This window comes from Sphaeramia orbicularis, chromosome 7, assembly GCF_902148855.1.
Source record: "Sphaeramia orbicularis chromosome 7, fSphaOr1.1, whole genome shotgun sequence".
NCBI lineage: Eukaryota > Metazoa > Chordata > Actinopteri > Kurtiformes > Apogonidae > Sphaeramia > Sphaeramia orbicularis.
The window spans coordinates 22,255,535-22,271,655 of NC_043963.1; the positions used below are offsets into that span (position 1 = coordinate 22,255,535).

Sequence of the window (16,121 nt, forward strand, 5' to 3'; positions counted from 1 at the left end):
CTGAGGAAGCAGTTGTTTTTGCCATCAGAGTGTCAGTGCTGAGGAATCCACTGGTGGGGGAGTCGGTGAAAGTCAGGCCGCTGACCCCACGTTAAGCACAGTGACAAGGAACTTACATTCCAGGACACTGACTATCGCTGAAACTCACTGGCCATTCCATTGAAATTCCTTAACTGACCACCCCCCCTCCTTTTGCAATGCCATCAAAACACTTAGCTGATGGTAAAAACAGACAGCCAAAATCAGCTTGGAATCCATGACTCAGTCGTGGACATGAAAAAACAAACAGCATGACACCTACTGATAAAGACCATACCATGTCTGTATATCTTATGTTTTACTGTAAATGTAGAATATGAAATGTAAAAATTATACTAAGCTAGAATTTTAGAATATATCTGCCTTATACCCATTTTAGGAGAAGAATTTCCAGTCCTTTGTGGAAGACCTAACTAGAGGCAAGCAAACCAGTGGTCTATAGAAAGTTGCATAACAACATTGTAAATCTAAGTCGGTGGTAGATGGGTTTTCAAACAGAACCATTTGTTTTATCTTTTCCAACTGCCAATGGGGCGAACCTGGCCTTAAAACTAGAGCGCAAAAGAGAGAAAGGGGAAAGGCGACAGTTTTCCAAATTTAGTGCTGCTTCAGTAAAAGGGAAATGAGCCTGGACCCATTTAGGGATTTTTCTGAGGGGGAATATCTGGGCCAAGTGGTCAAGGACACAGGTGTCAGGAAATGTTTGGGCTCCATGGACAAACAAGGGAAAGCCTGGCTTTTGCCACTGACAAAGCAAAACCGGACAAATTTCAGATCTGAGCCTGGTTTTTCATGTGTGCAGTAATGGATAGCGCTCAGAGAACAGTGCTTTCAGCTTGGTGAATATAAAACAGGTGTGAAAAAGACTCACGCATATCAGATAACACACATGGAAAAAATGTAACGAACCATACGAAGCTTTGAATCTAGACTCTGTTAAAGAAAGAAAACATCCTGAATAAGTGAAGTCACTAGACCAAGAAGCCAGTTTTTCACAGACAGAGATAAAGCACGGATGTTGTAATTAGAAACACACAAGGATAGATTGCTACCAACAGTTTCCCACCATAATAACAGTGCTCACCATTGAAGTCAGAGGCATGTCAAAAGTAACAAAAACCATCCTAATCCTTCAATTGGATTCATGGATCGTAGCCCATTCTAGAGCCAGCTGCTGCGCTCTCTCAACTTCTAGCCTCCTTTCTCCCCACATCCACTGTGAAACACACGCATCCACGCAGGCTTCGCTGTCTGGAGATACGACGCCAAGTCAGAAGAGTCCGTGATGATGAATGACAAATGTAACAATGGCAGCTTGTTCCCTCATCAAGAGACTTTTGGTGAACTTCATTTGTCCCGTTCCAGCTGACAGTGTCCGGGGTTACCCAGCAAGTGAAGTGTCCTGTCTGCCGTGTCCTGCGGCGTCCGATCACCACTTCTCTTTGAACTAGAAAAAAAATCCCCGTCCTTTCCCGCTGTCCAAACAGTCAGAGTTGAAACCTACTCACTGAGGCGCCCAGCCTGCTTGCATTTCGTATAGACACTGGTCTGATGTCATAGCAACCAGGAGGATCCTGCCTCATTGTGTTAGGCAGGAAAGAGAAGGCAGGGCCCAAGAAAAAAAAAAAAAGAGGCTGATCTGAATATTTGGAGGTGGAGTCAGGGTGACAGATACACACATCCTGCTGCTTGTGGAGATGCCAAATGCTCCCTGAGTCATAAAAATAGATAAACTAGTTCTGTAACAGGTTTACGAGTCTTCATGTTGACAAGTTTCTGTCTAAATAAAACCGCACATTATCTTTAGTGAGATCTAAATCATTCACTGTGATATGTTAGTTGGAATTCCCAGTTATTATCTAAAAGTATTTTCAGTGATACCTGGTATTTGGGTCAAGTTACAACCACAGATTTATCACATTTATTAGCATGTAATGGGGTCTGTTTCTGGCTGTGGATTCAACCGGGTGGCCCTCTACTTGGTCTTTTTTTTGCTGTGTTCTCTAAATTGATTTTTTGAGAAGCCACAATGACAACAATGAGATTGATGTTAACCTATAGACCTGTATTCTTTTGTATGTGCTGGTGTTGATTGTGTTACTGACTGCTCTCTACAACCTAAACTGTTCCTGAGGGAAATTAAAGGTCCACTCTAAGAACCACTTTCTAGAATGATGATGACTATTACTTACGAAACACGCTATTTTTAAAGTATATCTGATTCACCAGAATTCATCAGACTTAACAGTAAATAGAGGTCCTGAAGTTCAGAAGTTCCTTTTCTTACATTGAGATATGTCGGCTATTATTTAGGCTATCTTTTAATCACTGTTATGACTGGAGACCTTTGAACAATGCCAGGCTTTCTGGCAAAGGCATGGATAGAAATGCCCAGCAATAGCCAAACAGGAAATTCCCTTTGTTTACTTGCTTGTTTCAGCACATTTAACAGGCTGCTTATGCCTGGTAGATAAGCCCAAGCACGCTCCTCCTTCAAGAGCAGTAGACAGTCTGAAAACATCCTAGTGGTTATAATAAGTGCTGGTTATATTTCTGCAGTTAATAAGTGAAACGGTTTACTTTAGCCCAAGCAAACAGCCACTTATAGAAAACACAAAGCTGGTCTAAGTCGTGTCTGCCTAACTAATTATGTTTACAAGGTTTCCCCTTGTGCCTCCTGTGTAAACCTGTCAGTCTGAACACAGTGCAGTGAGAGTCTGGGTTTTCATTGTTACAAATCTGCCTGCGCTGGGAACTCTGACTCAAGGGGGCCCGTCAGGTTAATGATATCAAGCCTTGTGTCCGCTCACTGCCTTATCTTATCACTGTGGTTTGTGGTATTAACCTTGGCCTGAAAAGAAGAAAATCTTTAAATGGGTAGGGATTGTATTAAAATAAGTGGTGACAAAGACAGCAGAATTAATCCTCCTCCACACTCTATTTCCCTTTACTTGCTGCTACCGCTTTTATGTTAGTCAACTGATAACGACTCCCCTTGATCAGGTAGGTTGATTAACGATGGGAAAAACAGCATGACCTTCCTGAATGCCTGCGCACACACATACACACACAGGGGCTCACACATCACATGCGCAAAAACCAGGAAAAAGAAACTCAGAGAAAACCCCCAACAGTGAACACACGCTGCACTTTTCAAGGCCATTTCTAGTAACTGGCTCTTTTCCAATAATCAGAGCCTAATGACCAACACAAACAGAGCTGAGGTGAGAAATGAGAGTTGTTAAAATAAAGCTACTCTCACTTGTTTATTACCATAACACTAGCAACTAATGTATTGAGATCACAGCCATTAAAACACCACATTATCAGGCACGCTAACATTTAAGTATTTACCTAGGATGAGATTTTTTTTTTTATGTGTAGTCAAAAATTAAGCTCAACAAAACTCATAATAAAGACAGAAGAATATCAAGGGGAGCCTAATACAGGGTGGGCAAGCAAAATCTACCATATTTTGAGGCAGGGATTGAAAGACAGTGTATGACCAATTAGTTTATTGAAAGTCATGAGAATTTCTTTGCCACAAGAAAATATACATAATAGAAAATGTTTTTATTCTATGTGTCCTCCTTCCTTCTCAATAACTGCCTTCACACGCTTCCTGAAACTTGCGCAAGTGTTCCTCAAATATTCGGGTGACAACTTCTCCCATTCTTCTTTAATAGTATCTTCCAGACTTTCTCGTAATAGTTTTGCTCATAGTCATTCTCTTCTTTACATTATAAACAGTCTTTATGGACACTCCAACTATTTTTGAAATCTCCTTTGGTGTGACGAGTGCATTCAGCAAATCACACACTCTTTGACGTTTGCTTTCCTGATTACTCATATGGGCAAAAGTTTCTGAAAAGGTATGGATAATAAGTGTTAGGTATGATTATGACATCAATATATGTTTGGTTTCAAAACAATTGACGTAGTGCCTGCTGAGAAAAAAACAACTAAATGTTCATTGTAAATTTTGCTTCCCCACCCTGTATACTTTATGAAGTTTCCCTTGGCAAAGCAAATTTGTTCAGCACCAAAAGGCAGCCAGACTACCATTCTGCTACTATGATGCTGGACAAGACAAGTTAAAAAAAAATAATAAAATTAAGCTCAACTAATAATAACAAAAAAGCATGAAATTGCACTTATGTTAAAGCATAAGTCTGAGAATGCACACTGGGGAGACCCTCACCTGACAGTCAGTAGGTGATGTTTCTGTGTCATGAATAGGTGACTCAGGTATCTCTGGATCCACATGCAGCAGGTCCCAGCTGCGCCAAGACGAAAGGCGACCAAAACGAACCATTTTCTTCATAAACCAAAAATTCTCCCAAAACCTCAGAAAAAAAAACTAAAAAATACTCAGGCAAGAAGCCAGAAATAATCCCAAAAAAATCAAAGTAAATCCATTTCCAGGAACTGAACCATGCAGGGCAGAAGGAACCACTGCAGCTCCAGTACTTCCCCTCCTCAACAGTCACTGCGAGCGCAACACTGTCTGCTCTGCCTACCTGATCCTAGGCAAGCCAACGGTCACAAAGGGCAATCATAAAGGTGTGTAATCCCAACCTATAAGCATCTGGGAAAGCTCTTTGTATTCCCTGCAGCACAGCATACTAAAACACACATACACACACCTCCTCAGCAGCACAATAGCACCTGTAGCTCCTCCCACACCGTATGGGAATAAATATTCTCCTGGCACCTCATATAATTAATTTAATTATAAGTTCAGTAGTATCGTCTCTGAGTCATTTAAAGCCTTCACACACTTGGAGGATCACAAGACTGGATTTAATTAGGAATAAATTAAACACTAATATTAGACGTAGGCATTGACAGAACTCATTATATTGAAAATGGCTTTAAAATTACCAGCAGTACCAACTATAATTCTAAAATAAATGAAAAAAAATAATAGAAGTTTCAATAATAATAATAATAATAATAATAATAATAATAATAATAATGATGATGATGATGATGATGATGATGATGATGATGATAATAATAATAATAACTTTTATGTGTAAAGCACTTTACATTTTTATCTAAAAACCTCAAAGTGCTACAAGCAGGGTACAATAAATATGATTAAAAGGGAAGTTAAGAAATAAAAGTAAATAAAGTAAGACCGATAAAAACAGTTAAAACAGGTGAAGCATGTTTTTCAATTATATGCTTATTATATAATATTTGAGATACAATTAAAGTGCATGCACACTTGAAACCAGGGTTTAAAGACTAATCTTGAGGCTAAAGACACTATCAACTCATTTGCTGATACTCTCTATGTTATCATTTGCAACGACTGCTTTTCTGAGCGCCTCAGGTTTTCATTAGGTCAAATCCTTGAGATCAAACGCAGCAGTGTGGACCCGTGTGACCACTATTCATTCACCCATTGTTATTCTAACTAGCCCTGTGTTAGCTGACAACTGTCCCCATTGTGAGCGAGGTCAGATGGTGCGAGGAGAAGTGGCTGCTGAATGTGATACTTCAACCCAGGATGCTGGGCAGTCTCCACTGTAAAGAAGAACGAGTCAATTACCATCCATAGTTGTGTAACGGAGGTAAAAACATACGACACTTTCCTAAAAACAAACCACACAGTGCATTGTATGAGCAGAATTCAGTCATGAAACTACTTACATGAATACAATATCCTTCAAGACAGTTTTCGTCTCCTGCGTGGGTGTTAGAACATGCCTTTCTTGTTTCTATTTTTAAGGAAGTACAGTGACATTTGGAAAACATGACATTGCCACTCCTGTTCTCTGTCTCTTCAGCTCAAATGTGGGCTTTTAACGTCATCACCGTGTATTCAGCCCCGAAGGCTTTTTGGAGCTTCTTTGTCAGCTCTTTCCCAAGCACTCAGTCTGTGTCTATTATGAAACAATACTATCTCCTTCTTCTGTCTATTACATAACAAACTCCTCCATCCCTGAGGCCAAAGCAGGATCCTGCACTTTGTTTTTGGATAAACCGACCTGATGTTAAATAGTGGAGAAAAGTGTAGCTGAACAATGCTTTCAACAGACACTTTTTATTTTATTATTTTTGCTAAAATCACATGACGTAGCAGTCTTATTCATGATTCCCACAGGACTAGTATTACCTGGTGAACTCTGGTCATTTGTAGTAATTGTGGAAGTTGTCTGTAAAGTAAAGATTCTATCACAAATTATCCACTATATTTCAGTAAATGAAGGTGTTATGTAATAATATTTGTCCCACACAGTTCAATATCTCTGTAATTCTGTGGGATATGCAAAAAATTTTTTCCACGGTGCATTTCTTCAGCCTATTTCCCAGTTTAGGTGGAAATCCAGGTTGCTCATGTCCCAATATAGCCAGGAGGAAGAATAAATAAATTTATATCTTTCTGAAACGTGATATTTGAAAAGACAAGCGTGACAGCTACACTAGGAACATTTTTCTGTCTTTCAACAGTTTGCTGTAAATGGTGAACCTGTCATTGACATCACAATAATGTCAGTACATTCAAGAATCTGAATGAATGCTAAACTTTATTTCGAACGTAAATAGGAATAAAATATAAAGGTGAACAAAAGGCAAAGAGAAACCACAAATTTGAGGCAATAAGCTAAGCAAAAAAAGAACAAGTCACACAATGTTCCTCATCATGACTGTAGGGATGTAACGATATGAAAATTTCATATCACGGTTATTGTGACCAAAATTATCATGGTTATTATTATCGCAGTATTGTTGAAATGTGGTCAAAATGTTCAAAAAGTACTTATACACACACTGAAATAAAACAAACAAGCAAAAAAAAACAACAAATAAAATAATAGGCACACTGTACTTTCTGTTGTAGAAACATTCAAATATCAGCATGTAAACCTCAAACATACAAATGTGCATTAAAGATATGTATTTATGTGTATTTTTGCACATCTTTTGTGTACTTCAGTATATTTTTAGTGTATTTTTGCATATTTTTTGTATACTTTAGTGTATTTTTGCGTATTTCTAGAATACTTTAGTATGTTTTTAGTGTATTTTTCCATATTTTTTGTATATTTTAATGTATTTTTTGCATATTTTTAGTGTAGTTTAGTATATTGTTAGCGTATTTTTGCATATTTTTGTATACTTTAGTGTATTTTTTTGTGTAATGGTGTGAGAAACATTTGTATTTGTCATTATTTCTAGTTTATTCTGTTCTTATTTGACTGATTCTGATCCACTTTAGCTCATACTGGTCTAAATGTGGAACCTGAACATGAGTCTAAAACAGTGAATGCCATGCCAAACATACAAATGTACATTAAAGATATGTATTTATGTGTATTTTTGCACATCTTTTGTCTACTTTAGTATGTTTTTAGTGTATTTTTGCATATTTTTTTGTTTACTTTAGTATATTTTTAGTGTATTTTTGCATATTTTTTGTATACTTTAGTGCATTTTTGCTTATTTTTAGTATACTTAATTATGTTTTTAGTGTATTTTTGCATATTTTTTGTATACTTCAGTGTATTTTTGCATATTTTTTGTATACTTTAGTATGTTTTTAGTGTATTTTTCCATATTTTTTGTATATTTTTAATGTGTTTTTGCATATTTTTGTATACTTTAGTGTATTTTTTGTATAATGGTGTGAGAAACATTTGTATTTGTCATTATTTCTAGTTTATTCTGTTCTTATTTGACTGATTCTGATCCACTTTAGCTCATACTGGTCTAAATGTGGAACCTGAACATGAGTCTAAAACAGTGAATGCCATGCCAAACATACAAATGTACATTAAAGATGGCACCTTATAGCCATTGTTGGACCATTTTCCATATCAAGTTTGTGTTCAAAGTGCGGTAATCAAACACGGTTATCATGATAATTAGAATTCATCTTGGGGAATTGTACCGCGGTTTATCATTATACCGGTAATCGTTACATCCCTACATGACTCCTCAACAAACTTATATTTACATGACTAATATATACAGTCCATAAAAAAGAACAGGTCAGTAGAACAAAGAGAATTTGTTTATCCTGAGTAAAGGTGCTACATGAAACACAAATTGTGGTGGTTAATTTCCAAATCATCTGCGATCCAGAGGTCATACTAGTCCCATGCAAATAGGGTTTAGGAAGTCAAATAAAGTGGATAGTCTGTCTTTGTGTTACATAAAGAATGGGACCTCTCTGCAGTTTCTTACCAAAAGCAGGAACGATTATGGGTCAAAACACGGTATTCGAAATCTCTCTGACGGGACATTTTAGACAATTTGACAGATTAGTGTTGCTAAATGACCCACATTTTTAGATTTAAATTAATTTTTGCTTTAGTTGGACAATAAGGGATTAAATAAAACACAGGTGTCAAACATGCGGCCATGTTGGTGGGCCAAATCCGGCCCACCAAAGGGTTCAATCCGGCCCCTGGGATGAATTTGTGAAACGCAAAAATTACACTGAAGATATGAACAATCAAGGATGTTAAAATCATTTTAGGTCATTTCAGTCTAAAGTGGATCAGACCAGTAAAATACTATCATAATAACCTATAAATAATGAAAACTGTATATTTGTCTCTTTGTTTAAGTGTAAAAAAAGTAAAATTACACAAAAATGTTTATATTTACAGACTATCCTTTTACAAAAAAAAGTGAATATCTGAAATGTCCTAAGAGAAGTATGTGGAATTTTAGTAATATTCTCCTGTTACTAAATGTTTTGTGTATTTGTAGATCCACTGTGATCTCTAAGTTGTGATTCACATGTATAAACGATAAACTAAGGCGTAATATTGTTAACATTGCATTTATTTTATTAACAAATTTTCAGGTTGTTCATATTTGTTTATGTTATGTTCAAGTACAATTCGTAGATGTAAACATTTTCATTACGGAATTTACTTTTTTCACTCAAAAGTTCTTATCCTACTATTTATATTATTTTACTGATCCGGCCCACTTTATATCATATTAGGCTGTATGTGGCCCCTGAACTAAAATGAGTTTGACACCCCCGATCTAAAAAAAGGAGCTACTTTATGTTGAAATAAATGTTGGAATGGCGATCAATTAACTGTGACGGGACATTACTGCATTTTGTCCCTTATGACAAATAAATCCTCTATCAATGTTCATATTTTCACCTGGTTACAGTATTAATTCACACTTGAAAATCTGTGAACCTCACCTCTGAATATGATCAGAGAGAAAATATGCAGATACCAGAAACTTTATGCCATATTTTGATATATGATAGCGACAAAGATTGCATATTTAAGGTCTCTTGATCAGTGTTACACATGGTAGACCCATTTCCTCCTGACATTAACTCCCTGGGAAAGCCAAAACCACCCATCTGTAACCTGTAATATGATATTTGTGGCTGTGATTTGCCATCTTTGAATCAAATAACACACTCTGCTCGATTACATGGATTTTATGAGATTTGACTTGAATGGGGGCAAAGTTTCAGTTTCAGAATTTCTATTCTTCAGTACTGAGATCACAGTGCCACACATTTTACCAGCGTACTGTGAAAATAGTCCTAAAGTGACCTGTGTTATCTTTATGACTACTGGAAGAGCTGATTACAGTTTCTCTTCACAAGAAAAGGAAAGTTATGGAAACTCCGCAAACTTCATATTCCCATATACTGCTGTAACATACTAACATTGTTGGAAAAAATGTATATGTTCTAAGTAAAATGAGTCACACTAACTGTAAAAGCAAGACCCCTGTTGTGCCTGAGTCACAGTTTTAGCTTTGTTATGTGCAGCAAAATTCTCAGAAGCCATAGAATGTAGATTGTTTAACTTTTCTCTTACATTATAAATATTTTTTTTCAAAGTCTGTTGTTTTACACCAGTGTCAAAGGTGGTTTGATACACCACTGATACTGTAACGGTGTAAAAGGATGTATTATTTGCAGATGGTGCAATAAGTTCGAGGCACAGACGGGTAGCGGTGTTTTATGGGAACTATCAGCAGGATTGGAATGTGTTTTCGACCAATCAGAGCACTTGGCTGAGGTTCCCTGTTGTAAAATAATCAATCCAGATCATCAAAGCTCTCTGCAGCCTATCACAATGTTGCCAGAGCCTATAAAATGTAACACGCATGCAATAATAAATTTCAAATACCCCATTCAAACAAAAGACTAACTCTATACAGAAAAGGACAGGACTTGGCTGCTTTTTACTAACGCCTGGCACAAGCCACCGTGATGCCAGGCCATGAATCCGGTCACCAGGCAAATATCTGAACTTCTCTGAGCAAAGAAGCCCATTCCTTAAAAACCAGGCACGCATACAGTTTATGGTGAATACCAGGGCTGCTGCCATAGAAACGCAAAAGAGTACACTCGGTGCCCATATATCCTCACAGAGCTGCTCAAAACAGATTTTATAAAACATGGGCTGGCACCAAAAACAGGTCACAGAGTTTCTGCTGTCAAATGAAAAAGCAGCAATAGCCTTAAAAGAACTGGAGGTCTGCAGAAGGAGACGTAAGGTCCAAGATGGAAATGATTTTCAACCCAAATACTCCCACTATGTGGCATTACAACATAACTATGTAAGAGTACCAACAATCGGAGCAGTCACAAGTTTTATACTGGCACATTATTGCCCCCCTGAGGACAACATGAGAGTTGTTACTAGAGCTGGAATAAGCATTCATTTACTCAAGTAAAAGTATCACACTGTGAAAATACTCCACTAGAATTGAACGTTATTGACACAAAACCTTAGAAGTATGTATTAGAAAGAAATCTGCTCAAAATATAAACAGTAAAAGTTGCTGTTGTGCAGTAAAATGGTGCCTCTTAGTGTTTTATTATCATATATGATGTTTTTACCTACATGTTACTGCTGCATTAATGTGTATATTTCATTTTAATGTAGTAAATACTTAAGGTAAAGCTCATTTTACTTGCGTACAGGTTGGTGGTTTAGTCAACAGATACTTCAACAATATAATATTGAGTTGATCATGTCTGGAACTTACAAATAAGTAGAACTTGACCTGTGACTAATATTAACATTCTCTTTTTTTTTTTTTTTTCATTTTGTTTTTATGGGAAAAGGTGACCAAATATCTTCAACATTACCATTCATACATATGTTATCTATTAGAGTCCTTTTCATATTTCTTATTTTACACATACAAAAGTGTAAAAAAAAAAACCTAACTAACATACGAACTGGGTGCTTATAGTTTCGGTATTTCTCACTTAAAAACAATTATAGCATTACAATACCTCTGGGTTCTTTAAACGTTACACGTTTATGCAGAAAAACATAAAAAAAAGAAAAAAAAATACAGTGAGATTATAAAAAAAGAGGACATTTTTAGAGGAGTGATACAAATTCTGGGCGGGTAGAGGATACAAACTTGATCCATTTGTCTTAAATATGATCAAATTTATCCTTCTGAATTCTGATATTAGTCAATTTTTCCATTTTGAATATTTGCAAGATGGTCTCGTACCAATCTTCTATTGTTGGTGGAGTTGGGTTTAACCACCTTCTTGTGATAGATTTCTTGCTGGCTGCTAATAATATTAACATTCTCAACTGGAATTACTGACTTGCTGCAAAAAAAAAAAAAAAAAAAAAAAAATCACCTATTTTGAGGTTGTTCAACTTCAGATTTACTAACACATATTTGTATACAGCATTTAGGCATTCATTACGCTGACTTACATTTTAAGTTAAACAATCATCCAGTTTCTCACAAGCTCAAAGACTTCATTTCCAGTGATTATAATCAGTAGCGCAATTGACTTTTTCCTGCCCCTAACTATGGTTATTATATCTATCTTTAAAAATCCGCCCTCAGTTGACCTCTAGTTCAATCGACACCAATGCATCATATGATATAAAATCCTTATAGGTCCATGTGTTGCTGTCTTTTGAGAACCTCGTGTCTCTAAAAAGTCAATTTTACATATTTAGTGACATTTTATAGCTGATCCAGGAAGGGTTTGAAGAGTTTAATAAGCGATTTTCTCAACTAAAAAGAAAGAAACATTTAAACATCAATACACTTTAAAGCACAGGTGTCAAACATGCAGCCCGGGGGCCAAAACCGGCCTGCCAAAGGTTCCAATCTGGCCCGCGTGATGAATTTACAAAGTGCAAAATGCAAAAATTACCCTGAAGATATTAACAGTGAAGGGCATCAAACTCAAAAATAACAGCATAATAACCTAGAAATAATGACTCCAAATTTTCTTCTTGGTTTAATGTGAAAAAAATAATACGACATTATGTTTATAAATAATGGCAACACCAATTTTTTTCTCTTTGACTTATTGCAAAGAACTTTAAATTCTGATACACTTTAACAATAAGATGTCAATAACCTGAACAAAGATGAACAATCTGGAATTTCTAAAGAAAAATAAGTGCAATTTTAACAATATTCTGCCTGTTTTGTGTCTTGGTAGATCTAATCTGTAATGCACATGTGTTAATATATATATTAATATATAAGTTGAGGCATAATATTGATAAAATTGTACTTGTTTTTCTTCAGAAATTTCAGTTTTTTTCCATTTATTCCCATCTTTTTTGTTTTGGATAGAAATAGTTTCATCATCTAATGTTATTTTTTCAAATTGGGCTGAATGTGGCCCCTGAAAGAAAATGAGTTTAACACCCCTGCTTTAAAGAATCTGTAATGTAGTGGAATAAAAAGCACATGTTTCATAAATGGCTCTGAAATGTAGTGGAGTATAAATATTCCGGCCTTGTTTTTTTACACATTGAGAGCGTGCGCATTAAATCTTGAACACTACTACCGCAAATAGTTTGATGACACCGACAAAGTAAACTACACACATCCCCCAGAGCAAACGGAAGTTAAATACTACATGACTTCAGCTTTGCTTTCCTCAGCAACCTCCCGTGTTTATCCCTCCGCCGCTGTGTGTTTGGTGACTAACCTACGTGACTTAAAGCCACAGACACTGATAAAATGCATTAACTGAGCCTCTACCTGTTTCATGGCCTGAAGCTATAATGACATCAGAGCTAGTGTGTTTACTGTATGTGCATGTCACCTCACACAAACTCACATGCAAAAGGGTTTCGACTTGACTTGAGGGTATTAACAACCAATGAGTGGCTTTGAAGTACGTAAAAGGCCAGCGAGTCTTCACATGACACCTGACTAAACACAAAAGGGGAAAACTACGGGTGCAGTTCATCACGTAGAGGTAAAATGACTGCTTCGAAATAATGTCCTATTTGAACAAGAGATATTTAAAAATTGTTGGACGCCTTGGATTAAATATATAACTTTAGCAAATCTGACTTTGACTGAACATAGAAGATGGTACTAACTTTTTTTTTTTCCTGTTCTACTCTTATGTTCATAGTTACCTTTTATACTTGAATATCCAAATTCTAAATGTACATGTGCACTGTTAGGCTCTTTTTTTTCTTTCTTTGTATTATGAGTATAAATACTACTTTGTGTGTATACATACTGTATATATGTATTTATGCATAATTTACTTTGTCTAATTTCCTAGAAATGTGGTTGGCTATGTTCACAAACTTGTTAATATCATTATGATCATCCATTTTTTATGTACTTATTTAATTTACTTATATCACCTTTTTTTTCTTTCTTTTTCTTCCTTTCAGTGAACAATATTGATACCCTTTTTCCCTCTCAAAAAGAAAAAAAAAGAGGACAGTGTACTTTGTATCATTGATGTCCTGTATAATATCTTATGAGATTGTTCTGAATAAAAATTTGAATTAAAAAAATAAACAAAATAATAATAATGTCCTATGTAACAAATTATATGATGCATTTGAACAACAGTAAACATATTCACACTTAAACTACTCATGTTCTTACTATTAATGTGTTTACTCTTGATTTTACTACTGCTTCTATCATGTATTTGATTTTTTTTTTTTATCCTTAGAACTGAAAATTACAGAATGTTTTTGAGAAATGGAATTACTCCAGTCTTTTTAAAATAACTTATTGCATTAATTAATTGTATTTATTCTATTTATTTTTACTTTGGAGGGGAAGGTGCAATATATAGATTAGGTGTAATATATAATTGTGCTTATGCCGACTCCAAAATCTTGTGACTGAGTGTATTTTGTTACGATATATGTCCGAATGTGAATGTAGCAATGTGTAGTACTGTTGTTCAAAACAAATGTATCCTGACTTAAAATAGTGATTAAATACCAAATATTACCTAAAAAAGGATCCTCCTCAATCTCCTTGGTGATAAAAATTGTCAGTCATATCCATTTAATGGAAATGATGACCTATAATCTCCGCCTACAACAACACAAGGGTGTAAAGTATTGGAAAAAATAGGACTTTTTCATTCAATCTGTGAACAGTAAACAGTATGGAAATGTCTGAATACACCTGTGATCATTCCTGTTTGTTTTGTGCCTTCTTTTACTAAAACAAATTTAAAAAAGTTATTAAACAATTAAAATGTTACAGTTTTCTCTGTTGATCAATAATGGTATATCAAATATATCCAGGTTTTAGTTCTGAACAAAAAAAACGGACAATGTTGCCTCAGGAAGTCACAATATTTTATGACATTTACTAGACCACAAATTAATGTAAAGAAATGTCATAAATGAACAGATCTTTTACCTTTGGGCTCATATCACAGAATCATTATCCCTAAATAACCTGAACATCCACCGTCGAACAAAATCATCTACTGATTTAAAATATTTAATAACTGTCGAATGACTAATCCTATTAATACATGGAAATAATTGAGGTAAAATGCAGTTTCTCATCTTTTCATTTTCATCAGATATGACTCATGTGGACGTTCAGAGGCTCCATAGTGAACATGGAAACACCGTCATCTTCTACAACATTGATTTACTCGTCAAACCCATAGCCGTGGTTGGAGACACTTGTTTTAATGTTGAATTAATGAGATATTTTTCGGAAAAAGTCACTTTTTCTTCAGCTTTCTCTGTTTTGATATGATAAACTTTGAATTTACTCTGAGCTTTAATTAACATCTACATGATCAATAAATTAAATATATGAAAATATCTGGAATTTACGGTAAAATGCAAACCGCACAGGATAATAATATAATAAATGCTGATAAATCACTTAGGAAAGGTTAAATGTAGAGACCAAAATAACTTAGAAGATGCCAAAAAAAGTTCTTGATATTTGAGGGCTAAATCTGATGCTGTTTTCAGACTCTGTTTTCAGCAGCCGAGTGGGTCATGAAGTCACTGTCCACACTCTCATCAGGTATAAAATCACCATTTCCTCCACACAAAGCACACAGTGTGTCATGGTTGTAGGAGATTCCAGAGTCAACCGAAAGCAGACCGGCGTGCACACAAAACACACATGGAGTTGACAGAGGATTTAAACAGAAATCCAAAATTCCCATGGCTCTGCTGGGCTGATAAAGGTAATAGATATGATGAGGTCATAATGGGATTAGTTGAAGAGAAACTACAGTTGCCAAAGGCATTGTGGGATTTGAGGAAGAGGAAGTGAAGTTATGGAAAACAGGGTTTGGCTAAAAGAGTCACAGGGTGTGTCTGTGTTTGTGTTGCAGCGTGTGGTTGAAAGGGTGTCTGTGAATGAGACAGTGTGTGTTTGAAGCGGGAGCGTCACATGCAACCACAGTCGAATCACATGTTCACACACGATGTAACTCACCAAAAGATCTACGCTTTCTTTGCGACCCAGAGATCCATGCTCGATCCGTTCACTGCCAGGGGCGAGGATGTAGGGGCTCTGACCTCCAGAGGGCTTCATGTTGGGCAGGCTGAGCGATCGCAAGTCCTTCACACCCTGCTCCACCTTCAGCTCATCACCTGGTCGTGCTACATGATGAAAAAAAAACAACAGCGTTAGTTTATTTGGGAAAGTAATCATCACATTATTTACAGGGTTAAAATTTAAAAGTAAAAATTAAGACTTTGTAAGACTACTTAGACCAGAATTTAATGCCCATTTCGGGACCATACTGGCAAAAATTCATGACTCCTAGAATTCAGGAAAATGTATTTATTTACTCCAACACCTTGATTCCCACCGTTCTG

The 16,121-nt window shown here is 36.0% G+C and overlaps 1 protein-coding gene across 9 annotated transcripts in view; it reads right to left on the reverse strand.

Moving 5' to 3' along the window:
* Window positions 1–16,121, reverse strand: part of plekhg5b (pleckstrin homology domain containing, family G (with RhoGef domain) member 5b) — an 82,172-nt gene that overhangs the window by 11,009 nt on the left and 55,042 nt on the right. For all 9 annotated transcript variants that reach the window (XM_030139012.1, XM_030139018.1, XM_030139010.1 and 6 more), the window contains one exon: window positions 15,736–15,902. In XM_030139012.1, coding sequence (XP_029994872.1) covers window positions 15,736–15,902 — 167 coding nt within the window. The remainder of the gene's footprint in view (window positions 1–15,735; window positions 15,903–16,121) is intronic.